Source organism: Microcaecilia unicolor, chromosome 9 (assembly GCF_901765095.1).
Source record: "Microcaecilia unicolor chromosome 9, aMicUni1.1, whole genome shotgun sequence".
NCBI classification, from domain to species: Eukaryota; Metazoa; Chordata; class Amphibia; order Gymnophiona; family Siphonopidae; genus Microcaecilia; species Microcaecilia unicolor.
In genome coordinates, this window is record NC_044039.1 from 192782761 (window position 1) to 192810031 (window position 27271).

At 41.2% G+C, this 27271-nt stretch overlaps 1 protein-coding gene across 2 annotated transcripts in view; it reads right to left on the bottom strand.

Moving 5' to 3' along the window:
- Nucleotides 1-7036: 7036 nt before the first annotated feature.
- The window catches only part of DYNC1H1 (dynein cytoplasmic 1 heavy chain 1), a 415182-nt gene continuing 394947 nt past the window's right edge, over nucleotides 7037-27271 (bottom strand). Inside the window, exons 73-79 of one of the 2 annotated variants that reach the window (XM_030213839.1) lie at nucleotides 26736-26947; nucleotides 22203-22356; nucleotides 21043-21185; nucleotides 13003-13171; nucleotides 11642-11769; nucleotides 7380-7554; nucleotides 7037-7334 (exon numbers count right to left, since the gene is read on the bottom strand). In XM_030213839.1, the coding sequence (XP_030069699.1) occupies nucleotides 7426-7554; nucleotides 11642-11769; nucleotides 13003-13171; nucleotides 21043-21185; nucleotides 22203-22356; nucleotides 26736-26947 (935 nt within the window). In that variant the 3' untranslated portion in view covers nucleotides 7037-7334; nucleotides 7380-7425. Of the gene's footprint in view, nucleotides 7555-11641; nucleotides 11770-13002; nucleotides 13172-21042; nucleotides 21186-22202; nucleotides 22357-26735; nucleotides 26948-27271 lie in introns of both variants that reach the window. The other variant, XM_030213838.1, reaches the window with a different exon arrangement.

Sequence of the window (27271 nt, forward strand, 5' to 3'; positions counted from 1 at the left end):
GGGCTGTATCCAAAATAAAAACTACCACTGTCTCTGTGCTATGGCAGGAGTGAAAACCTGATTGGATGTAAGATATATTTTGTTAAATAGAAGTACAATTGAGAACAGACTGAACCTTCTGTTAGTTTAACAAAAAAGGTATCAATGCAACTGGTTCTATAGTTCAAGCTCTATAGTCTGGTCTCTTGGGCTGTCCATTTCATTTTTTTCTTACATATCCAAAATTGAAACTACCACTATCTCCATGCTATGGCAGGAGTGAAAACCTGATTGGATGTAAGATATATTTTGTTAAATAGGAGTCCAATTGAGAATAGACTGAACCTTCCACGAGTTTAACAAAAAAGGTATCAATGCAACAGCTCTATAGTTCAAAACTACTCCTCCTGCTTCTTTTAAATCCTTTACAGTAGGAGTAATGACTCTCTCACCCATTTTACTAGGAAAATGACCTAAAGTAAATGAATATTGAATCTAGTTAGAGAATACAAAAACTCATGAGGGAGTAAATCAGAGATGTAGGGGGGGGGGGGTAGGGGGGGAAATCCAACATACTGCATGCTTTTGCATATCTACCAAACAAAATCATAAACAGTCTAGTCAAAAGGTGAAAATTCTGTCCAAACTCTTACCTCCAGGCGATTCTGATGATTTACAGTATCACAGGTGTCACACTGAACTGTATTGGAAAATGAGGTTCTAATCTTGAGGCTTTTATCCTGCAAGTAGCCAATTCTGCTGAAGTAGGGCTTTTTACATTATCTAGTCAAATTAGAGGTGTTTGTTAAGCCTGAGACTAATTGAAACATTTCCTATCAACTGGGAGTATCACCGCTTCTTTTTAGTATAAAGTGCTGTCTTATAAATCATAATAGCACGCTTCCAGTCCTTTTTATCCTGGTCTGAAGACTTTAACCAATTCCTCTCAAGTCTCCTAAAGGTCTGTTTCAAATGTAATAGTTCTGTATCAAACCACTTATTACTTTCACCTGATCTTTTTACCTTTAAACGCCTAGGTGCTATTTTATCTAGGGGCCCTTTTACTAAGGTGTGCCGAAAAGTGGCCTGCGCTGGTGTAGGCGCATGTTTTGGACACGTGCAGGTCACTTTTTCAGCACGCCTGAAAAAGCATTTTTTTTGTGTGTGTGGCAGTAAATGGTTGTGCAGCAAAATTAAAATCAGCATGCGTCCATTTTCGGGCTAAGACCTTACTGCCACCCATTGACTTAGCGGTAAGGCCTCACGCGCTAATCAGGCGGTAAGCGGCCAGTGTGCGTAAACTGCTGATTACCACCAGATAAGCGCCACGTGGTAGAAAAGAAAATATTTTCTACCGTTTTGGGTGCATGTCAAAAATGGAATTACCACCCGGGGCATGCGGTAGCCGGGCAGTAGTTCCAATTGGCATGTGTTGTGTGTGGAGGCGCCTACGCGCCTTAGTAAAAGGGCCCCTGAGAGTTTTATCACAGAACTCCCTTCCACCTAATATTGAAATCCTCAGGACAACTAACTAGAAAAGACTGAGGAAATTTTGACCAGAAGAGGTTAGTATCAATGGGACCTCTAGCATAATAAGGTTCCTTAGATTTCAGTTTAAGCTTCTGCTAACTATTCTGTTCCTAATTAATTTACTAAGTGATAGTCTGTGTTTTCCATGGGTAACCATCATGAGCAATTCTGTTCACATGTAGGTTCTGTGTAGGAATCTGTAGCAGTGGGGCTTGGTGTCCCAGAATATTTGCACTGCTGACTTTTCATATGTCGTATTGATGCAGTTTGAACTTTTGGTGCTGGTATGATTTGGTTAGCTTTGCAGTGTCCATTTGTAGTCTGTTGTGTTACTTCACACATAGGAGCCAACTTTTCAAAATGATTGGGGGTGCTGACATTTTTTTTTTTTTTTTTTTTACAGGCAGGGTGTTCTCTCTCCCCCCCCAACTTACAATCCTGTCTGTTGCAGTCTTCACCTGGGCAGTGGCACCGCCACTTATAGGCTGCCTGAAACCTGCACCAGGACTACTTCCCTGAACAGTCCCACCCCTCAGTCCCCCTGTACTGTGCAAATACGTCCATTTTTGAAATTGGCATCTCTTTATATTTCAATCACTATAGGTTAACAAATATATTTTCCTGATGATATTTTTATTGGACTAAATACATTTTTCAATTAGCTTTCAAGGCCAAAACCTCTTTCCTCAGGTCAGGACAGTATACAGCTGTTATGGTATTCTGTTCTGACATGAGAAAGGAGGGTTTAGTCTCTAAACATTAGTCAAAAATGTATTAAAATTAGTCCAATAAAGATATCACATTACTTCCATTTTCTGTATTTATTAACACAGCTACCACACTACTTTATCAACTAAAAATAAAATTAATTTTTTCCTACCTTTGTGGTCTGGCTATTTACTGTTTCTAATTGTGTTGGTCCCAGTCTCGTTTCTTCTTTCCTTGATCTTAACTCTCCCCCCTTTCCATCCAGCGTCTAACCCCTCTCTCCCCTTTCCTTCCAGCATCTACCCCCTCTCTTCCCTCTTTCCATCCAGCATCTATTTTCTCCATTTGTAGTTTTTCTCCTCTTTTCCCTTTCCCTCATCTGTATCTCCTTCCTCTTTCTTCACTCCCCTCCATCCATATGCATCTCCTTCCTTTCGTCCCTCTCCTCCAGCCCCGTCCACCATTTTTCCTCTCTCCGCCCTGCCATCCATGTTCAACTCACTTCATCTCTCTCCACCATCCATGTTCATCTCACTTCCTCTCGTCCTTCTCCACCATCCATGTCCAGCATCTCTTCTCTCCCCTCCATCCATGTGCACCTCCTTCCTGTCTTCCCTCTCCTCCATCCATGTCCAGCATTTCTCCTGCCCTCCCCTGCATCCATGTCCAGTAACTCTCCTCTGCCCTCCCCTCCATCCAATTGAGGTAAAGGATCATGGACTTGATATACTGCCTTTCTGTGGTACAACAAAAGTGGTTTACATGTTCAATGCAGGTACTTTCTCTGTCCCTACTGAGCTCACAAACTGTTTTTTTCAGTTGGGGCATCGGAGGGTTAGGGGACTTGCCCAGGGCCACAAGGAGATGCAGTGGGAATTAAACCCAGTTCCCTAGGTTTTTTTTATTACATTTGTACCCCGCGCTTTCCCACTCATGGCAGGCTCAATGCGGTAGGCAATGGAGGGTTAAGTGACTTGCCCAGAGTCACAAGGAGCTGCCTGTGCCGGGAATCGAACTCAGTTCCTCAGTTCCCCAGGACCAAAGTCCACCACCCTAACCACTAGGCCACTCCTCCACCATTAGGCTTCTCCTCCACTCTATGTGCATAGTTGTTGTTATAGCAGATTGGCTACTCTCTCTCACAATGTACTGACTGGATGTTTATCCTGTTGACAATTGCTGTTATCTGACCAGAAAATCACCTTCACATGCTGTAGCTGTACTTCCCAGGTAGTATGGCCATCACATAGGGAACAGCTCCAGGACTGTGAAGGTTTTAATGACTGATGAACTGAGATCAATATCACAGGACAGACTGGTCATTCCTCCTATTACTGGATTTTCATTGGCAAGAGTGCATTATTTTGTCTGGCACCTGCTTTATGGAACCAGCTTCCTACAAATATTTGGGAAATAGAATCTTTGCCTAAAAAAAAAAAAAAAAAAAAAAAAGACTGAAAAAAGTGTTTGTAGATGATGCTTTTTCAATGTATTTTAAGTTGTCTCTCTTTCTCTTTCTATACATACATACCTACTAAGTCTTTACTGTAATATTGTTGCCACTTTATTCTTTGACATATGATACATATGTACATTTTTAAAAGGTATTACTTGTGACTATTTTACGTTTTGGCATCAGACAGTTATGGATGCAAGTCCCACCCCTGGTTGCACCCCCTGGAGCCTCCCCAAACAGTTGGGTTACCGACAACCTATGCCTAATGATATGGCAAGTTATGTGGTAACTGTACTAAGCACCCTACTGATGTATCATTCTGAAACCTCAGACTGAGATGGTCAGATATTAAAGAAAAAAAGCAAAAGCCTCATTAGTTTTGGTTTATGTTTAGATTGCAAAAGTTTGGTGGAAGGATATGAAGGACGGCTCAATACTGGGAATTTGTATGCTCATCTACCCAGGATTGTGATACTTACTAGACATGACTAAAACTCACCTTTGACTGCTGAAAATAGATATAAGGTAAATCCAAATGTCAATCATGGAGAATTAGAAGAAAAAAAAAAGATTTTTATAAGATGTGGTATCTTACAGCCACTCAAGCCTCTGTAGCTGAGATATTCCTGTCCACACCAGTGAGGCAGACTGGCTGGGCCAACTGGTCATTTAGGCCATATCAGAGGTTCCCAAACCTTTTCAGTTCATGGCACCTCCTGCCTGGCCACATAGGTCTCCACTCCCCCCCCCCCCCCCACAGATCTCTACTGCCCACCCCCGTGTCTCCATCTCCCCCTTTTCCTGTCCCAATGTTCCTCCATGCCCAAATTCTTTTCTTTGTCCATGTCTCTCCCCATATTCAGCTTCTCCCTGTACTAGCCTGCCCTGCCCACCTTACTCCACTTGAGTGCCACATCTGTTACAGGCCTGCCCAGCCCCTGAACAGTCTGACTTCTCTCCCCGTCAACCTTCCTCCTCCAATCAAGTCTCTCTTCCTGCCTCCCAGTGAGCTCTGCATCTCTTCCTCTTGCCAACTCTCCTCCATAGCCCCAGTCCCCTCTACTTCTCCAGCAGTAGCGATGATTACGAAAGTTTTCTGTCAGCATCGGGGCCTCTTCTCAGGAGTGTCCCACCTACGCAGATAATAGGAAGTTGCATCAAAGTAGGTGGGATGCTCCAGAGATGAGGACAGCTCCAACACTGGTGGAAAACTGTCTCAGTTGCTGCTACCAGAGAGGTACAGGGACCTGGGGCTACAGAGGAGAGCCAGCAAAAGGGAGGAGATGCAGGACTCAAGGGGCACAGTGACGGGAAGAAAAAAAGCGACATGAGGGAGCAGAAGCGGTTTGGGTGGCAGTGGGAGTTCAGGATTTGCCATGGCACTCCTGCGAGTTCGCTGCGGTGCACCAGGGTGCTGCAGCGCACAGTTTGGGAAGCGCTGGGCTATATACTTGTGTGAGTGATAAATGCTGGGCATACTAAAATATAAGCAGCCAGCGCAATCTGACTCCTTAGGCAAACCTTCAGCTGTGTGCCCCCACTTACCTCCATAATAAACATCTCTCATTCCTTTCCCTACCCTTCCTGTGTCCAGCATCTCTCTCTTCTCTTGTCTACTCCCAAGGTCTCCTGCCCCTCTCCCTTCTGGGTGATCAGCACTCTCCTCCTCCCTCTTTGTCCAACACATCCCTCCTCTTTTTCTGTGGCATGGAGACAGCTTTAAGGTAAAGAGTTGTACGGGGACAGAAATCTTACTCATCCCCGCAAGAATTTAACCTGTCCCCACAAGACTAATGGTACATTAAAAAAAATTCTGGTCGGCTCTCTGTCTCTGGGTTTGAGCCACCGAACTGCCGGCAAGGACGGAACAGAAGTTGGAACTTGGAACAGTCTGGTGCGCACGTGTAAGACTTGTCTCTGATTCACTGGCACTGTGTGCTAAGAGGTCACCACATGCATACGAAAGTTGGTCATGTGACATCTGATGCTTGTGTCTGTGTTAGAGCTGAGGTCTGCGCATCAGCCCGGGAGCAGAGAGGATTAATAGTAACATAGTAAGTGACAACAGATAAAAACCTGAACGGTCCATCCAGTCTGCCCAACAGTCACATTATCAATTCATGATTAAATCAACAATGAACATGATGATATATACTTAATTATGGTCTTTCTTTGGCGTTGCTGGGACATAGATCATAGAAGTCTGCCTGGCCCTGTTCCAACTGTTGGAGTTGCCGTCGAAGCGCACTCCAGCCTATTTGTCTTCTCATTTGCAGGACACACACTGTAAAAGTCTGTCCAGCACTGTCTTCATGTTCCAGACACTAAAGTTGCTTTCCAGCCCATCCTAAACCAGACCGCCATATATGAGACACAGACATTACAAGTCTGCCCGGTATTGGCCCTAATTCATCACAGCAGGAGTTGCCATTTAAGCGTCACTCGACACATCCACACATATGCAGCCATTTGTTTAGGTTTTTTATAAATTCCATTTTCTAATTAGAGATCCTTTGTGTTCATCCCATGCCTTTTTGAATTCAGTCACCATTTTTGTCTCTACCACCTCCTTAATGTAGACTTCTCGCATCTGTGCTGTTAATGAAAGGAGGAGGAGGCAGCAGCGACAGCACTCAAAAGAACTTGGTACTCGGTAGGTGAGAGGCTGGCAGACGTGTAGTGTACACTTCCACAGGAACCCCCAGGAATTGTTTCAGTCCCCATGGGATCCCCGCAGAACTGCTTCCGTCCCTGCAGGTTCCATGAGATTCCAGCAAATCCCATTCCCGTGCAAGTCTCTAAGGTGCTGCTCTCATGCCATGCAGAGCCACAGTGTCACCGCCACCCCACCCCATTCCACCACCATAGGTGGATGGCCTGGTCTACCTAATAGTAGGGGAAAAATTGCTAATCAAAGTTTTTCAAAAACCTCATAAAAATTTACACCCCTTGCTGAAATCCCATTCATATGTCAATATTTGTAAAATATAAAATTAATGTTTTTCATATTCACTTGTTTTAGTGAAAATTGTACTGCCAACAGATAGTTGGAACTGTTTAATAAGCTAGTATTAGATTATAGCACTGTACCAAAATGGTTTACTAAAGGGTGGTGAGCCCCACTTATACCATAGGAATCAAGAAGCAGACACCAGAGAAGGAAAAGCTTCACTTTCTCAGCAATATTGATAGGTCAATGTTCAGTTTAAGGGTTTCATCTTTATAACTATTTTAATTCTTGTGCCTACTGTCAGAGAGGACTGGTAGTAACTCATTACTTCCTGAACAAACCTCAAGTTTTAAAAATGTGTTGACGCCAAAGGAGCAGCTTATTGAAAAAACAAACAAAAAAACCCACACAACTGATGCTGCAGAATTTTATTCAGTTTAAAATAAGTATCCACCAACAGTACAAGCATCAAGATAAAACTCTACAATTCTTGTTTTCCCAACCACAAAACCTTCATCCCATTTTGAATATCAACCAGAATCCACTGCTTCAACTTACTATACATCCAGCATGTTAATCTACAGACTTTTCAGAGATCCACCCAACCACCTCTGGTCTTTCTGCAACTTTCCAAAACACATTCTACATGTCACTTTTCAACTTCACATTAATCCATCTGATGCACAACCACAACCTGAAGTAGTAAAACTTTCTAAAAAAAGTTGTTAATTTTTTTCCCATTATGCATACCAGCAGAATGTAACTAGTTTTACAGTAAGCATTAATGGAGAACAAGTCCTCATTACTCTGTGCAGAGAACTGCAACACCACGCTCATAGAAGCTGTGAGGATCTTCTTTGGTAGCGATGTCAAAATCTACAGTAAAGATCAGATCCGCACGAGTAAAGTTCAGATACACAGGAAGTGTAACCTTAAAAAAAAAAAAGAATTGATTTATATTTAAATTTTATAAAACAGAATATTGAAGAATATACAGCAAGCTAGAAGAAAATATCAATCAAGTGAATATAACAAACACTACAATTGTCTATCATCACATTCATTTTAGTTTTGTTTGTGAAAGTTTCTTAAACATATCAATTGACATATTTAAGCATGAGCACACTACATTTAAGACAGTTTGATACAGTTATGCTGCACTCTTGCTCGTTACAACAGGATTAACAGTAGTCATAAAGCAAGTAATTTAAGCCATCAATGCACCTCCTTTTAACACAGTCTCATGGATGTCTGATGTGTTGACGTATTCATTATGGAAAAAGTCTGGATGGCATAACATCAAAACTGCTCCCACTCTGAAGTTGGCACTTATTGTGCTCTAACAGCTGTGACTGGTGCCTTCTGAAAGGGATATGTATCATATGGGATTTTTGTTTAATTATTGTTTCAGCTAAAAGCACACACATTTTTACTTGGACAATGATAATAGTCTCAGGATATCTGAATGTGTTGTACAAAACACAAAAAAAGAGCAGAAGTGGCCCCCTAACAACAGTCCACAATACAGAAACAAAACCAAAGGAGGGGATAGACCAATGTGGTTCCAAAACAGGTGGTTTATTGAAGGATGACAATTAAAATGACTAGACGCAGTCCTGTGTTTCGGCGCCACTTGCGCCTGCTTCAGGAGTCTTGTTCTGCAACAGCAAAATAACATACATACACAAAATAAAATACATAGAGAAACAATAAGAAGACAGCAAACACGGGCTGTGCAGGTAACAAAAATAATAGTAAATGTACATAACTAATACGAACTAAGGAATGTAATTAAAATGATAACATACCATTAAATCAAGAAAGCAGGTAAATTACTAATAAAATTCCTGATTAATCATAAAGGAGCAAAACACCAATGTGAACACATAAAAATAAAATAAAAATTGAACATTGAAATACATATAAAATAATATTGAATGTAAAACAGAAAGAAATAGTGAATAGTTTAATGTATGAATAATTAGTTCCTATAGACAAACTCATTACATATTTAGAGAGATCGTTTCCACAAAATAAAAGCAAAATCCCACAAAATGAGGACAAAACATACCAGCCACAGATGACAAATTGCAAATGTAAGGATAAAAGCATCCAATAATTCAGCATCTATTTAAGAACATAAAATTCACTGAATGGTTTGAACATGGTGCTTGAAGAAAATCACTAATAGATAACGCAGCTAACAAATGTAGGAAATGTGCTATGATCCGATTTCACCAGTTTTCTTCTGTCCCTCATCTTTATTAAGTTTACAGATTGATGCACTTTCCTTTTTATTTATAAAAATTTCTATTTCATGGTTTTCACACAGTTCCTTTTATCACAGTAGGGTCTCCTGCTAAGTATTTGGATCATAGCACATTTCATACATTTGTTAGCTGCATTATCTATTAGCGATTTTCTTCAAGCACCATGTTCAAACCGTTCAGTGAATTTTATCTTTGCTCTTAAATAGATGAATTATTGAATGTTTTCACCTTTACATTTGCAATTTGTCATCTGTGGCTGGTATATTTTGTCCTCATTTTGTGGGATTTTGCTCTTATTTTGTGGGAACGATTTCTGAGTTTTAGTCTATAGGAGCTAATTATTAATACATTATACTATTCACTATTTTTATCTATGTTTTACATTCAGTATTATATATTTTGTATGTATTTCAGTGTTCAAGTTTTGTGTGTTCACATTGGTGTTTTGCTCCTTTATGATTAATCAGCAGTTTTATTAGTAATTTACCTGCTTTCTCGATTTAATGGTATGTTATAATATTACATTTCTTAGTTCATATTGGTTATTATGTACATTTACTATTATTTTTGTTACCTGCACAGCCTGTGTTTGCTGTTTTCTTATTGTTTCTCTATGTATTTTATTTTGTGTATGTATGTTTGTTATTTTGCTCTTGCAGAACAAAACTGTTTGACTCCTGAAAGTGGCGCCAAAACGCAGGGCTGTGTCGAGTCATTTTGTCATCCTTCAATAAACCACCTGATGTATTGTACAAATATACATAAAAATACTCCTTTATATTAAGGGGTCCTTTTACTAAGCTGCAATAAGCACTACCGCTTAAAATGGTATACAGTTGGATACACTCGGGTGTCCTGTGGTAAATGCCAAATCAGTTTGCGCTAATCATGCACTTAAAAATATTTCCACCTGATATTGAGTCCGCGGCGGTATGCGGTGTTGGAAGTTGCTCACAGTCATGGGCTGAACTGAAGAGCACTTTTCCAAAACTTAATTTTTTGTTAGTTTTCAGTTATGTGATTAATTTTGTTCATCAAGGAAATATTCACTTACTGTAGCTTATTCCTGTGCCAAAATTCACCAAGTCCATGGTATTTAATGACTGTGTTGAGTACTCTATGCAATAAAAAACTCTCTCATTTCAAAAGCTGCTACCTATTTTTCTCAAAATTGCTGTTGATGGATTGAGTGAGTTTTGGAAAAGTGCTCTTCAATTGACCCCAGATATTCAATGCCGGGGCCCAGCATCAACAGTTACCCGGAAGTTAACTGGGCACTGGCCAATATTCAAACCACTGCCTTGTTAACTGTAGTGCATAAAGCCTCATTGTCCTAACTTTATCCTGTTACTTAGTTGGTTAGCGGACTGAAAATTGCCACTAACTGGCTAAGCAGGCACTCCGCAAATTCTCTGCTCCTAACTTAACTGGTTAGGAGATGGCTGGTTAGCAGCACTAACCAGTTAAATGCTGCTGAATTTGGTTTGCCAGGTTGCTCAGCGGGGTTTAACTGGGCAGGAGCCTCTCTTGCCCGGTTAAACCCTTTAAATATTGGGCAGATTAATTTTTGCGCAGAGGCGGCACAGAGTAAGCGTTTCTGCGCCAATCTGTTAGTGCAGCTACTTTGTACTAAATGATTAACGCAGGATTACCACATGAGCTCTTACCTACTACAAAACAGGTATCACTAAGTGTTAACATGGCAATTTTTTTTAATGGCTGTGTGCTAATGGAGATATTAGCACATGGCTATTAATGCAAAAAATGAAAAATGGGCCATTTTAACTGCTGCAGGAAAAATGGCCTTAGTTCACAGGAGAAACTCATGTAAGGGTTTGCTAAGGCCACTTTTACCACAGCAGCAAAATGATCAATTTTCTATTTTTTGCATTAATGGCCATGTGCAGTTTAGTAAAAGGACCCTGAAGCTTTTCTATTACTGCAGTGTCCGTGTTCATCACTTGCATAGTTATTGTTATGCTGTCTACTTATTTTCAGAAACAATGTGCTACACTCCACCTCTCACTTTAATAAGAATTCCTATCTCAAAAAAAAAAAAAAGGAAAACCAGGCTAAGAAGTTTTACGCTGCATCTCTAACTCAGTTACCATTAAGTTACATTTAGCCTTAAAAAATGTAGCACTAGCTGCAACGTCAGTCAAATACTGTTCTAATTTTGTAGGTACTACCATGGTGAACTATCTCTGCTGGTTTTGTTTCAGGTTATCTGAATTCTCACTGAAATCTAAATTTAAGACCACTACACATGGCTGTCCCTTCATTAAGTGATTTTGACAGCGAGACATTATCTTAGTTGATGTCCGTTACAAATAATTTTGTTTCATTTACTAATGACTCATGGATTTCCTAGAATTAGGTTACTTGCACCCTAAAATATTTTCTAGCATGACATTAGTTTTAAACCTTTTAGAGTGTATAAATATGTAGTAAGAGTTAAATGTTAAATTAAATCATGCCACTGACAGCTGAACAATTTAAAGGGACAAGATCAGGGTCGAGTGAAAGATTCTGAAAGTCATTGGCATTTTTATCTGTGGTGAAACAGCAATGATATATTGAGCAAGTGAGTGTGGAGTGGCATACTGTGGCCATATGAGGCTAAAGAGAATAACTAAGCATTGTGCTTAAAAAACAACTCCCATTTTATGAAGCCTGAAGGTATCATAAATATACACTATATTACCAGCCTGTGCTCATATATTTGTGTGCACAATATAAGCTACTTACTACATTGGCCTCTCTCTCAGCACTGGTCTGCTTGATCCAACGAAGCTGTGTCAATGGTAACACAGTTGAAATAGCATTTGAGAGGGACAGCTTATTGTTACTGCAGGTAGCCCCTTGAAGCTTTAAACCTACAAATACAAATAAGCACCTTTATGATAGATCAAAACTTTTTGTAATAAAGTCCAGTGTATACAGTGTAACATGATTCTCCCTATCACAGTAAATACTTAAAGCATGCATTGTTGCATTCCCACCCCTATGTACTCTGTGAGCTGTGTATAGATGGAAGTATTTGACCCACAGCTCCTCTGCTGCTCTCATGCAGAAATTAGAGGCTTCTAATAACCTCACTGTGTCAACACCACACCTCGGGTTTTGTTGCCATCAGGTTCCAAAGTTATTCCAAAACTTGTTTAGGCTATAGGTACTGACTCGAGACAGTGCTGCTTAACAGGAACCTGGGAGATGTTGCTTATAACTTTGGTAATAAGAGCAGCATCCTTTTCCCCAAAAGTTACACCTAAAAATGTATCTATACATTTGACTAGTTCTGTTTGAGTAGCACAAAAGTTGGAATTGAAGCTTTACTGGTGGCTAGGAGTCAGAAGGAGCAGGAGATGTGGGATAGAGAAGGGGAAGGGAGGAGTGAAAATAAATTAGATCATCAAGAAGGGTGTGACTGATCTGTATGTCCCTTTTGGAAATGTGAATTTCTTAATTGCACTTTACTGTTTATACGTTTGCAGTGCAAACAGGGTGGATTCTTGAGGTTTTATTTCAATTTTTAGTCTGTACATTTGTAATCAAATTTGTACTTGATGAGGTCTGTGTTCTGCAACATAGGTGAGGTATTCTTCTAGTAAGCAAAAATATGTATATTCTTTGGCTGTATTTTGCCAACATGACATGCTCTGGTCTTGCATGGTTGTCTTTTCTTAGGGAGGGTTCTTATTGGGTCGTAAGAGCTAGTGCTGCTATGGTACAGCAGGTTTGCTATACCTGCTAATTTGTTTTTATTTGTAGATTTTTTTATTTCACAAACTGCCTGGGAGTTGAGGGAATTTGTGTTGCTGTTACTGAAAGGACACCCACATTTTTGGTATGTTGGTTTATATAAGGAAATATCCTAGTTCTACTCCATACCCTCTTGGTGTGAGGGGAAGTTGGAGCTTCTCTGGGTGCATACTTAGCCCAAGAATTCTATGTGTCATGAATCATTCAAGTGAGCTTCATCTGTCAGGTATACCTTAATGCTCTAAAAAAATGATTTTCAATCACTAAGACCACTAGGTGCCTGCCTAAGGCACTCCAATCTGATTGCAAACCTAAGTTAAACTAGAAAAGGAATTCTACAAACCAACCTGTTACTCCAAAACTATAGGCATCCAGAACTGCATTCTGAGCGGTTGTAACACTGACTTCCAGACAGAGTTCCTCCAAAGACCAGCTGTTTGCCTGTGCAACATATTGTCTTGTGGCAGTGATGTAAGCTTCTGGTACGAACAACCCACCAAGCCAAACATGAAGGTTCTGTTAAAAGAAAGCTCAATTAATAAATGTTAACATAACAGTTTAGGATACACTGTTCCTGCTGATTTCACATTTGACATTTATTAGTGGAACAATTTAGTTCAGATCCTCCCAAATACTTGATCTAGTAAAACAGAGGACATTTCTTTAACAGTTAGTGTCACGAAACGCCTAGCCACCCGCCTGGCGCTACCCCGTGGCCACTTAGAGGGTCTATCCCCAGCACAGCTCAGGTCTGCCTGCACCTGCCACTTGTGGTCTACACTAGTACCCTTGTGCCACCGACTGGGTCCCAACTGCCTCTGTTCTAGTCTCCTGCTCTCAAGGTGTTCCCCAGCGATTTCTAGCTTACTGGGTCCACACTCCCAGTGGTCCCACAGTTCCTAGAAAGCACTCATAGACCCAACACACCAGGATTCTTCGTCAGTCCAGATAAGCCGAGCCAATAAACTAAAAATGTTTATTGTCATGAAAAATTAGAACAATGAACAGAAAACCAACCAAACAAATAAAAAAAAAAAAAGTGCAATAAGCAAACAATAATAAGCAACAGAATAGGGATCAATTATAAAACTAATTAAACATCTGTTTACTATCTAAATAGTACTTGGGAAGTACAAGATATGTAGTTGCTCACAGGTTACAGAATGTAACTGCTTACATGGTCTCAGTACAGAGGTTTTTCTCTACTGGAGAATGTAGCTTTTGATAGGTTACAGAATATAACTGCTTACAGGGTTTCAGGAAAGAGGTTTCTCTATTGGAGAAAAATCTAGTATTTCCTATATGAATTTGAGCTCCTGGGCCAATCAGAGCCCAGAACAAGTAGTTTTAGTTCAAATCTATTTATTGAATTATACAAGGTTAAACAGTGACTAAAATATAAAGTGTACAAACCAGGCATCACATCTAAATGTACTAAACAATTGAAAAAACAAACCAAGTAGAGAGCTTTGGCTCCAATAACCCCCTACTCGAAAGCATAGAACTGTCATTAACTCAACCAATCTCATCTCTACCCTCCCACCCTGTATACTAACAATAGTATGTTATTGGACAGTCAAAACCAATACATTCAATAGTAAACAAAGACAAATAAGCAACTGTCAAAACATACAGACATTAAAAAAAAAAGGGACTGTAAAGCTACCGGGGTGAGCAAAATTCCCTCCCTCCCCTCCCAATAATATGAAATCATCAGGAGAATAGGTTCAATTTCTCCCGATGACCTAAAAGCTCTAGTGAAGTCTATTTTCTTTTAAAGATGTAACTTATTTAACACAAAACGTCGTATCTTGGGAGGTAAAAGGTTAATATAAACCAGCCAAACAGCCAAAAATGATGTCAGTCTTTTAAAAGACAGATTAGCACTTCGAAGTTCAAATAGCATCAATGTATGGAATTGGGCAAAAAGTTTTTACTATGTGCTTTTGCCTCCAACGCAATCTTCTTTTCAAAGTCTCTTTGCCTTCCTTATCAGCGCTTTGCATTTGACTTGCCATTCCTTATGCGGTTTCCTATTATTTTCAGTTGTATCGTCCATTTTCTGAAAGATTTTCTTTTAGCTCTAATAGCTTCCTTCACTTTTTAACCATGCCGGCTGTTTGGCCTTCCTCCCTCCTTTTTTAATAAACAAATATATCTGGCATGGGTTCCATATTTCTTTTTTTTTTTTTTATCATCATCCACGACTGATGTACATTTTTGACCTTTGCAGCGGCTCCTCTGTTTTTTTTTTTTAACCCATTCTTCTCATTTTATCATAGTCTCTGTTTTGAAAGTTAAAGGTGAACATAAAGGAATCCTCCTCAGAAGGAAGGGATCCCCAGAAGCTTAGCCAGTGGTGGGAGGCAGGGCTGGTGGTTGGGAGGTGGGGATAGTGCTGGGCAGACTTATACGGTCTGTGCCAGAGCCGGTGGTGGGAGGCGGGGCTGGTGGTTGGGAGGCGGGGATAGTGCTGGGCAGACTTATACGGTCTGTGCCCTGAAAAAGACAAGTACAAATCAAGGTAAGGTATACACAAAAAATGGCACATGTGAGTTTATCCTGTTGGGCAGACTGGGTGGACCGAGGTCTTTTTCTGCCGTCATCTACTATGTTACTATGAACGTATTGGATTTTCTGCGTGTGTGTACTTCAGACATATCAATTCTGATCGTGTTATGATCAAGTGGCCCCAGGACCATTACCACCTGCACCAGATCATGCAGGTCTACAATTGTTCCCCTTCTTGCTGGTTCCTGAACCAGCTGATCCATAAAGCAGGCCTTGATTTCATCAAAGAATTTTACCTCCCTAGCATACCCCAATGTTACATTTACCTAGTCAATATTGGGGTAATTGAAATCACCATTATTGTGTTTCCCAGTTTGTTAGCCTCTCTAATTTCTGATAAGATTTCTGCATCTATCTGTTCATCCTGGCCAGATGGATGCCAGTACACGAATCACTATTCTTGTCCTATTTACATGTGGAATTTTTATCCATAGGTATTCCAAAATGTGTTTCGTGTACTGCAGATTTTTTAGTTTATTCAAGGCCCTCCTGAAGTTATATTGAGGGGGAGGGGGAACTGGACAAAAGAGGGTATTGTGTTCAATCCTGTGCTACAGAGCAAAACAAGTCCACTTCAACTGGCATGGTCTTCTGGTGACTGCTTCTTAAAGGCAATGAGAACCTCCTGGATTTCCTTAGCAACCAGAAGCAAGGAGATCAACAGTCTTTCAATATTCATTTTGTGAGAACCAGGTATTTCAAGCTGGCATCAAGGAGACGTCTTTCTTGTGTAGAAGGGAGGGATGGAGTCCCAAGTGGAAGGGTTCTGCTACCAACAATGTTGCCAGCCACGTATCATCTCTGGTGAAGCCAGTAGAGGCAACTAAGGTTGTGTGTGCCCAGTGCTGAATGATTTTCTGAAAGGTCTCAGATATGAGTGGAATGGTAAAAAGAACTTCACCCTATTGAATGGAAAAAATGTCTGGTGTTAATCTGTTTATGGCTGGCCCAAAGAGATGCCGCCTGCTAAATAGACAGTAAGTAGTACCTTGCCTGAGGGAGCATTTGTGAATCGTCTATTTTGCAAGCAAAAATTGTCCATTAGCTGGTTCTGGTTTCCTGGTAGTTAGAAAGCCTGGTGGGAACATGCATAAAGATTGAGAAGTTCCATATCTTTGTTCCAATACAAAACCTGTAGGACTTGGACCCACCCTGTTGACATAAAACATGGAAACTGCCTGGCAGTCCAGATGAGAAGTATCTTCCCTGTAATCCATTCCTGAAATACTTGAGTACAAAGTTGATGGCTCATAATTCCAGGTAATTGATGATAGTTTCTCACAATGTGTCTTATGTTGGCAGGAGTTTTCAACTATAGAAGGGTGTGGCATACGGTCGGGGTAACAGATCTGTTGTGTGCAGGTGGGATGCTGCGACTGCACAGCATTTTGTGAAGACTCATATAAGCCAACCAGAGGCCAAAGTGAAGAACTCTATACTGGTAGGGTTGACCCAAAGTAATAAAGCACAGAAATATCTGGTGTCACAGACTGATTCTGCTAAGAAGGATGAAGGTGGATAGGAGAGGGGGAGGAGATGCTATTGAGGGATTGGGCAAAGGGATTAGTTTTTATTAGTTCAACTATTGTTTTATTGCACCTAACCTTGCACCTTTCTGAAAGTGTGTGCAATCAAATGGAATAAATATGGGTGTAGGCATCCTTAAAGTCTAGGGAAGCTAGCCAACCATGGTAGAGAAGGATAATACTTGCAGAGCTCAGTAAACCTTTTGATGAATTTGAGATATTGGGTATAGATAGGTCCAAACTGAGAATGTACACGGAACAGAATCCCCGGCTTCTAATGTGTGCAGGGAGCTCTGCCATAAGCGTCTCATGGTAAGATAGGAAGGTGGTGGTAGCAGGGATTTGCATGGCAGATAAGTGAAGTTTCTTGTAACCTTAGATAATCTTCAGAACCCATTTGTCTAAAGTGATCCAATGCAATGCTTCCCTGAAGAAATGAATCTGTCCTCTGACTGGAGAATAGTCAAAACTTGGGAGCACTGGTTGTTGGTTCTACTGGTAAGTTTGCATAGGTGTCCAATGCTGTGGAGGGCAGGAATAAAGTTGGTACCTCTTTTTTGGTAGTATTGTCTTAAATATAGAGTGGATCCATCATGCAGAGTAATCTGATTTTGTGGCTAGTTCCTAGAGGATCACTGTACAAACCTATATTTGGTTTACTGTGTCTAACCTTCTCTCTATAAAGACTGTTTCATAGTAACACAGTAAGTGATGGCAGATAAAGAGCTGAATGGCCCATCCAGTCTGTCCAACAGTCACATTCCTTATCAATTCAAGATTTAAATCAACAATGAATGTGATATTATATACTTGATTATGGTCTTTGGTCTTTCTGGGACATAGACCATAGAAGTCTGCCTGGCTCTCTCCTTATGTTCCAAATACTGGCGTTGCCATCAAAGCCCCACTCCAGCCTATCAAAATCAGTCTGGTCATTTGCGGGACAAAGACCGTAACAGTCTGCCTAGCACTGTCCTCACGTTCCAAATTACTGGAGTTTCCATCGAAGCCCTCTCCAGTCCATCCTAAACCACTGCAATATGCGGGACTCAGACCGTGCAAACCAGCTCAGCACCGGCATTAGCTGATGCAGCCAGAGTCACCATCTAGGCACCACTTGACATGCAAGCACCACCATATAGAAGACATTTGTGACCCACTGTGATGAAACAGGATTTATGTAAGTAACTTTGTATGTAAATGTATGACATATTTGTTCCCTAGTGCATTTCCGTTGTTTGGTCAGCAGATGGAGACTGCCTTTTTTTTTTTTTTTTTAAAAGCTGTTACAGAAGTGACAGTTTTTTCCTGCCTGATCTGTGAGGTAATCTTTAGTCTCAAGACAGGGAGAAAAGAGAGAAAGATCTTTTCACGGAGGCCCTGTGAGCAGCTATACTTCCTGAACTCCCCAGGTACTACTCGAGTAGTAAACAAATGTTTAGCTAGCTTTAATAGTGATACTTGTTTGATTTACCTGTTATTGTTGCTAAATTCACACCATTTGCGGCCTGGACTCACTAAGAATCCTGGTGGTTTGTGTTTTGGTCTGTGGGTGCTTTTTGGGAACTGTGGGACCCCTGGGATTGTGATCCCAGTCTCCTTAGAAACTACCGGGTGGGAGACTCACCCAGATGCAAGTGGAACCCAGGAGGCAGTGGAAGGATATGCCAGTGTAGAGCATATGTGCAGGTGGTAGCGGACCTGAGCAGTGCTGGGACAGGCCTTTTAGGTGGCCGCGGGGTTAACCCCCCCCCCCCCAGGTGGCCTATAGGCATTTCGTGACACCCATTCATAGATATCCTGAAGCTCTGAGACACATTCTGTATTCACTGGCAGGGTTAACCCCCCAGGTGGGCTCTAGGCATATCATGACACCCATTCATGTACATCCTGAGACTCTGAGACACATTCTGTATTCATTAATGACTACCACTGCATACTTCTCTGTATATTTAAACTAATCTGAGAAAGTTGGAATTAAGGTTGTGGTGGAAGAGAAGGAAGGAGACTGAATTCTCTATGAGTGAAAGAGTACTGTAGTGATTCTAATGTTTAACATTGCTTTGGAGGATTTTTCTACCAACATCAAGTGTTCTCGAGTTTTTGCCAAGTGAATTCCTGGAGTGGATTTGGAGCTCTTAGATGTCCTTCAAGGCTACCTCTATGATGGACTCATGAAGCAACTGATCTTAACATGGCCAGGTGCCAGCTGTACTTTGTACTTGAATTAGTGTCTACTGGACACTGGTGGTTGTGGGATATAAATGCTATAGGATTTTGTGGATGGGTAGTGCAAAATTTGGGGGTACTAATAAATTTTACTATGTCCATGAAAAAAAAAAGTGTCTAGCTTTTGAGTACATTTGATAAGAGGAACTTTATATAAAAACGACACTTGTACTAATGTTACACTGGGTTATTGGTATTGGGGGGGGGGGGGGGGGGGGGGGGGAATCAGTGGAGGTCTAAATGGGACCATGTTCTTCTAGGAAGGATGGCCCAGAGCACATTCCCTTGGGAGCCTAGAAATCCTGCTACATTAGTCCAGCATGGGTCACAGTCTACTAGTGACAGAGAGAAAACTGTTAAGTGCCTCATCTGTAAAATTGTTTTATTATAGAGATATCACTGGAAAGTTGTAGCCCTCTGCTTCCATCTCCTGGTAGTGTGGCATAAACTCATACATGTAGACTGGTGTAGCAGGATAAGGAAATTCAGCTTTAAAAGTTCATGCTTTCTTATTTATTTATTGTTCGCTTATATCCCACATTTTCCCACTCATGCAGGCACAATGTGGCTTACAAAACATTAAATAAAATTACAGAATAGGAAGCTTAGAAAAGTATACAAGGAGTAAGCAGGGGGAAAAGCATCTAACAGGGTGAACTAGCGGGGTAAGAGACAGAAGGGGTGTATCAGTCAGCGGTATAAAGTGAGGGGTAGGTCTTGGCAAAGAAGTAGGTCTTCAACAACTTCTTAAAGAGGGCCGCTTGAGTTTTGAGGTGTTGCGGGAGAGCATTCCAGTGCTTAGGGCTCCAGTAGCGGAAGGACGAGGCGAAGATCTTCTTGTACTTGACACCCTTACAGTTTGGGAAGTGCAGATGAAGGTAAGAACGAGCAGCAGGATTGGCGTTCCTGGGCGGGAGGTCGATCAAGGGGTGCATATACTCCGGGGCAAGCCCATAGATGATTTTATGGGTCAAGGAGCAGAGCTTAAAGGCAATGCGCTCCTGTACAGGCAGCCAGTGTAATTTGAAACGCAAGGGTTCAGCATGTGCAAAGCGTCGTTCTCTTAGGATGAGTCTCGCGGCAGTGTTCTGAACTGTTTGGAACTTTTTCAACAGTGAGGCCTGGCAGCCTGCATAAATTCCGCTGCAATAGTCCAAGTGGGAGAGGACAAGCCAGTGGACAAGTGTGCGGAACAAATCTCTAGTAAGGAAGTATCTTATGCGCCGAAGCCTCCACATGGCATGAAACATTTTTTTGGAGACCAAGTGCACATGATTGTCCAGCTGGAGGTGTGTGTCCAGTTGCACTCCTAAAAGCCGCAGGCTGGTGGCAATCGGAAGGGCAGAGCCCAGTACTGGGAGCACTGTGTCATTTACTGGGGTGTGGGTGGATGAGAGGATAAGCCAAGCTTTATTTAGAGATTGTTCACTGTTCATAAGTCACTTCTGTGTAACTCATGCAATAAAATCAGTGACAGGACCAAATGAATGTCCATACATATTTAGTGGAGATGGGAACTTAGACATTCCCTGAATATTCAAGTCACATACAAGTCCTGAACCAGCTATCCTTTCTGAATTATGAAAATTTAGTCTGAAGTTTTAAATTATTTAAAAATATAGTTATAAACAGAAATATTTAGTTCAAGAATCAAGGAGCATTTCCTCAGTCCCCCCCCCCCACCCCCCCCAATCATATCTTTGCTGGCGGGGATGCTCAAGCCCCACCAGCCAAAGTTTTGCCGACAGAGCCCTACAGGTGCTGTCCAAGAAGTGAGGAAGCAGGCAAGCTGCTCCAGTCTCTGATGCCAGCACTTCTACACATGTTTCAGTTCAAATACAAACTAAGCATGTGTGGAAGTGCCGGCATCAGCTGCTACAGCACCCTGCTGACTTCCTGCTGCTCAGGAACTTCGGCTGGCAGGGCTTGACCTCCCCCACCAGCCATATATCAACTGCCAGAATGTTGGAGAGGCCGTGAGCCTGAAGAGGGGTGGGGGTTGTCAGCCCCCCCTCCCTCAGCCACATCACTGCTAAGGATTCTTCTATAAAACCTAAATACCTTCAGTTCTTTTGCACCACCAGAGGCAGCTGCCTGTGAGATATTCTGCAGTTGCTTGATACGGTCGCTGAAGTCTGCTACCCATTGTAAAACAGTCATGCCAGCAGGGACAGTGAATCGAGACCAACTGTGAGGGAGAATTCCTGCAAGTAAAAACAGAAAAAAAATTAGTCCCTGAAATACAACCCAGTTATTCCAACAGACAACTCAATAGGCTTAGAAAGCCAATTTCAAAAAATGAGAAACATTTATCCCAAGAAATGGAATCAATGCATTGGCTGCTTGTATGTTTCAATATTTTTATTGATGACATAATACAAAGGCAATAAACCATATAATTACACATTTAAACAACGCTATAGTAACTTCTCGTGTTTCAAAGTTAAAGGAAGTGCAAATCAGCCATCAGATTTGTGGTTTAACAACTTTTTCTCCCCCCTCGACCCCCTTTACCCACCATCCCCCCCCTTCTCAAGTTGTTATACTTCTAAAGATACTTAATGATATTAGCATACATCATCCAGAAACTTCCTTGTATCAAAAGGTAACACCATGGAACATATTGAAACATGGGTAATATAGACAATATGATATCCTTATTAACAGAACCAGAACTTGTCTTTAAACTCTCTTACCCAAAACTCTTCTTCCCTATCTCCCAGAACCTCCCCCCTCCCCTCCTCGAGCATTGCTCAGATTCAAATTCCCTTCACTGGTTCCAAGGAAGTCTATTCAAAATATGACTTCTCGCCTTAGGCGGCATTGGCTGCTTGTAATGTGTCACGATCAGAATTACTACATTTTAAATATTGGAGTTAAAAAAAAAAGAAAAGTTTACATTCCCTTCCCTCCTTCAACTATGCCACTTCAAGATACACCCCCCCCCCCCCAAAGACTAGATTAGAAGTAAACATTTTCTAAAATGCCTATGTAGCGAAAAGTCAGGAGCATCAATGGAATAGGAAACAAATTGTTTTCTAAAGCTTTCCAGTGTCAACTCATGGGAAGAGACTTGTAGCAGAAGGAACCCTGTTACATCATTGGGTGTTTTCCCAATTGAAAATTAATAATCCATTGAAGCACATTCTAAAATAGATGTTAGGATCTGCTGGGAGAAGGCAGATTAGCTAATAAGAACCCCCTCCCCCTTTACATTATACCTTTCACAAGTTCATTTATTAGGGTACGTAGGTAATTGGTTTGTTTCTTTTTTCCTTCACACACTTGAACCACATCAGCAAGGTCTTGACGAACATCTTGAAGCAGTTTGGCTCCCATCTTTACTTCTCTTTCAAAGAACCTGAACAACGGATCCTAAATTTTCAATAAAGGGATTAAACAAGTTTAATACTATGCATAAATGCAACCACCAAAACAACACTAACTTTAGTCTGGTGATTACACTGTACTAAGAAACCTGATTTACTACTTTGGATATTCAAGCATTTACTATCCATCCTTTGTATCTCAAACATTTCCCAGGGTTTTAAAGCCCACACAGTGTTCAGGTGAAATATGCTAAATATAAACATGGAAAAATTGTGCTCAAGAACAGTCATTTAAGGAAAGCAGCAAAATACCGTAGGGTCTGTTGCTCTTGAACGCTAAACACGAACATTCTGTATTTTGTCTTGCATTTGGAAACTTACAGATAAACAATTGATATTTATTTAGGTTTTTAGATAGGACAGAATCTCCAAGCTAACATTCTCAGAAATGCTTCCCATTCCACATGCAGAATCCCAAAGAGAGGCAGAACAATGGAATCTCGATGTGTTGAGACAATAGGGCAGGAAAGAGGTTTTTAGTTTTGTTAGAAACTAGGGGTGGACAATTGTGGCAAAACACGGGACTTTTGTCTGCTGTATATTATGTGGCTGTATAATATCTCTTTTTCCCCTTAGTGCATTTCCCTTAATTAGCCAGCAGGTGGTGCCTGTCCTGTGCTTTAAGAGGAAAGCCTCTGAGAAAAAGTAACCTGCACTACCATTGGCCAAATACACTCAATGTTAATGCTCCGGGCCTTGACTGGCCATGAAGTGCAAGATCCAGCCAGAATGTGCATCCCCCAATTTCAGAGTGGGAGTGTGGAGATCTCTGCACTGAGATCCTGTCCAAATCCTGTGAGCAGTTATTTTTCCTGAACTCCTCAGGTACTAAAGTAGTAAGAAAGTGTTTAGTTAGTTTTAATGTTGATTCCTGTTATTTTTACCTGTTACTGTTTATACCCTTTCACCGTTTACTGTTCTACCTTTTTATGATAATAAACCTATTAGTTTATTAGCTCTGTTGTCCTGGACTGACTCAGAATCCTAGTAGTTTGTGTTCTTGGTCTGTGGGTGTTTTCTAGGAATTGTGAGACCCCTGGGATTGTGGCCCCAGTGTCCTTAGAAACCACCAGGGAATTAATCTGCCGGTGGAAGACTCACCCAGAGGCAAGCGGGACCCAGTGCGGTGGCTGGAGGGTGCCAGTGTAGGAGTTTGTGCACAGGTGTAGGCGGGCCTGAGCAGTGCTGGGTTGGATCCTTTAGATGGCCACAGAGTTAACCCCAGGTGAGTTCTAGGCGTTTTGTGACTGGAGAAATTAGGCCTTACCTGCTAATTTGCTTTCCTTTAGTCTCCTCTCTGTTACTGGTAACTGAACATATGATATTTTAGAAGAGAGGAGGCTTTTTTTTGGCATCGCCATTTCAAAATCAGTTGGTAACTGAATATATGATATTCTAGAAGAGAGGAGCCCAAAGAAGTCTTCGTTTAAGTAAAATTTCACCAGTGTATGTCCATACACTAGATCATCTGAAATTGTTCAAGACCCCTGAGGAAGGCCTTAGGGCCGAAACACGGCCGTGTCGGGTCATTTTTTAATACAATAAAGTGTTTTTTTGGTATCCTCACTTGGTTTTTCCATATGCACTACCTCCTATCCCATAACTCTCCAATTTCCTCTGGAGTCTTTCACGAGGTAATTTGTCAAATGCCGTTTGAAAATCCAGATACACAATATAAACTGGCTCACCTTTATCCACGGCTCACCTTTATCCACATGTTTGTTCACTCCTTCAAAGAAATGTAATAAATTGGTGAGGCAAGATTTCCACTCACTAAATCCATGTTGGCTTTGTCTCATTAATCTATGCTTTTGAATATGCTTTGTAATTTTGTTCTTTATAATAGTCTCTACCATATTGCCCAGCACAGACGTCAGGCTCACCGGTCTATAATTTCCCGGATCTCTTCTGGAACCTTTTAAAAAAATTGGCGACATTGGCCAACCTCCAATCTTTCAGTACCATGCTTGATTTTAAAGATAAATTACGTATTACTAACAATAGTACCTCAAGTTCATTTTTCAATTCTATCAGTACTCAGGGATGAATACCATCTGGTCCAGGAGATTTGCTACTCTTCAATTTGTCAAATTGAGCCATTACATCCTCCAGGTTTATAGAGATTTCATTCAGTTTCTCCGACTCGTCAACTTTTGAATACCATTTCTGGCATCGGTATCTCTCCCAAATCTTCCTCGGTGAAGACAGAAGCAAAGAATTCATTTAATCTCTCTGCTATGGCTTTGTCTTCCCCGATTGCCCCTTTTACCCCCTCAGTCATCTAGCGGTCCAACTGATTCTTTTGCCGGCTTCTTGCTTTTAATATACCTAAAATACATTTTTACTATGTGTTTTTGCCTCCAACGCAATTTTTTTTTCAAAATCCCTCTTTGCCTTCCTTATCAGCGCTTTGCACTTGATTTGACATTCGTTATGCTGTTTCTTATTATTTTCAGTCGGTTCCTTCCATTTTATGAAGGATTTTCTTTTAGGTCTAATAGCTTCCTTCCCTCACTTTTTAACCATGCTGGCTGTCGTTTGGTCTTCCTTCCTTCTTTTTTAATACATGGAATATATTTGGCCTGGGCTTCCAGGATGGTATTTTTGAACAGCATTCACGCCTGATGTAAATTTTTGGCCTTCGCAGCTGCACTTCTAAGTTTTTCTTTCACCGTTCTTCTCATTTTATCATAGTCTGTTTTTTGAAAGTTAAATGCTAACGTATTGAATTTCCTGTGTGTACTTACTCCAAAGCCAATATCAAATCTGATCATATTATGATCACTTATCAAGCGGTCCCAGCACTATTACCTCCTGCACCAGATCATGCACTCCACCAAAGACTAGGTCTAGAATTTTTCCTTCTCTTGCTGTCTTGTGTCCTGTCCCCTCTCTGTGTCTAGAATCTCCCTCTATTCCTTCTCCTATCTAGCACCCCTTGTTTGCAGATTTTTTTCACCATTCCTTCCCTCATAGCCTTCTCTATATATTCCCTTTTCTCCTCTCCATCCAGGATCTCCTCTATATTTCTCTGTCCTCCTCTGTGCCCTTATAGCCCTTCCCCCTCCCTTCTTCTTAGTGCCCTAGCATCCTTCCCTCTAGGTCCTTATCTCCCACCCACGCACCCCTTTTAAGTTCTTCTCCAAATCTTCCTGTTCCCTGCTGCAGCAATACCAGACCCTTACCCGTGGCTGTCACTAGATCACCTGAAGACCTGAAGGCAGCACGGGACCTCCGAGCCAAATGCATGCTGATGGCTCTGCAGCCTTGGGAAGAGGAGGGAGGGGTGGCTGGGAGGTCCAGCGTTGCCTTCCGACAATGGCATCATTACTAAGGGCCTTGGACAGGCTGGATATCAGCTGCAGCAGCAATTGAGAGAGGTGGTTGGGAGGGAATGCCACCAGCGGTTGGCAGAAAATCAGCACTTACAGTAGCTGTTTTCTGTTCTCTTGGTCAGACCACCAGTTGCTAAATGGGCCTGGGATGAAGGTGATGGGCCCAAGCCCAACAGTGGCTACTGCCCCCCTTCTCCACTGTGATTCAGCTCTCTATGAAATTTGAGCCATGTGGTGTAGAAGTTCAGCCCAGTGTCATAGTTTCAAGTACCATGAGACTTCCTGGATGTCCTGCACCGCATGGTTCAAGCTTCATTGAGATGCAAATCATGATGCAAAGCCAGAAACACATCACCTGAGGCAGCTGTACAAACAAAAATTGAAGGCATGAAACTCTGGGTGCCAGCATGGAATTTCTAGGCGCCATTGTGAACTGGCACTGAGGATTTGTCGAGCCCTGTCCTAGAAATTTGAGCATTGGATTAATATTTAGGCTAAAGGTCATACATTCGAGATTTTCTGCTACTGATTCTGGAATTCTGGCACTCTGGCCAAGTCACTTTCTATTTGCGTCACTGGGATCCAGTTGAAAACCACAATTTGCCTTAATCTGTTTTTCCTGTTTAATTCAGTCGCATCCTACTCCAAAGAGCATATAGGGTTATGTATACTGTCATGTCAGCTATTCTGTATCTTGGTATAAAATAGTCCCCAGCACCACAAAAGATCTGTATTAGGGGTATACAGCTCTAATCTAAAAGGGCTGCAAGCTGACCTGGCTTGTTATAATCAGTGAAAGAAAGTTAATCTGTTCTTGGATCACATGTACAATTACCCTGTAAATCAGACCAGTTTGCATTTGAGGACCAAGTCTGTACACTCCTGATTTATGTCATGCAAAAGTTAGTAGACAGACAAAAGGACAGTGTATTTCATGAGAAAGTGAAAACAAATATACACGATTAGGTCATCAACTTATCTTACTCCTCAGAGAGAAATGTTACTGAAAAAAAAAGTCAACATTTCACACCTTAATGTTGTCCACAGTGCGTTTAAGAGAATTAAGGGACTGTGGAATGACATGAAGCCAGTTGCAGGCAGTAGTATGTAAGGTTCTCATCCAGGCAGGGCGCCCATCAGATGTGGAGCCAGTTCTTTGTTTCTTTTCTGTTTCTGCATATGCTAAGTCATCTTCATCCTCCAGCATCTGCATTTTCAGCATTTTACTGATCATATCAATGCCTGAACCACAGAAAATAGGAAAAGGGTTAAAACAAAAAAACAAAACAAAGCAACAAGAAAACTCTCCAACAGAAAACACACCCTTTATCTTCAAAGATGAATATAAATATCATTTGACTATGGAATGCTTTAAACAGAAGGTTTTTTTTGTATTTTTTTTAACAGATTTATTTCTACAATTCACAAAAGGAGAAGAAAGTTACCACCATAAAACAAGATAAAAAAATAATTAACAAAAGTATTTCCAACAGAAGCCCACATTAGGCAGAAAAAAAAGGATCAAAAGTAATAATAATCAAAAGGTTTAATCCTCCTGGTATGATC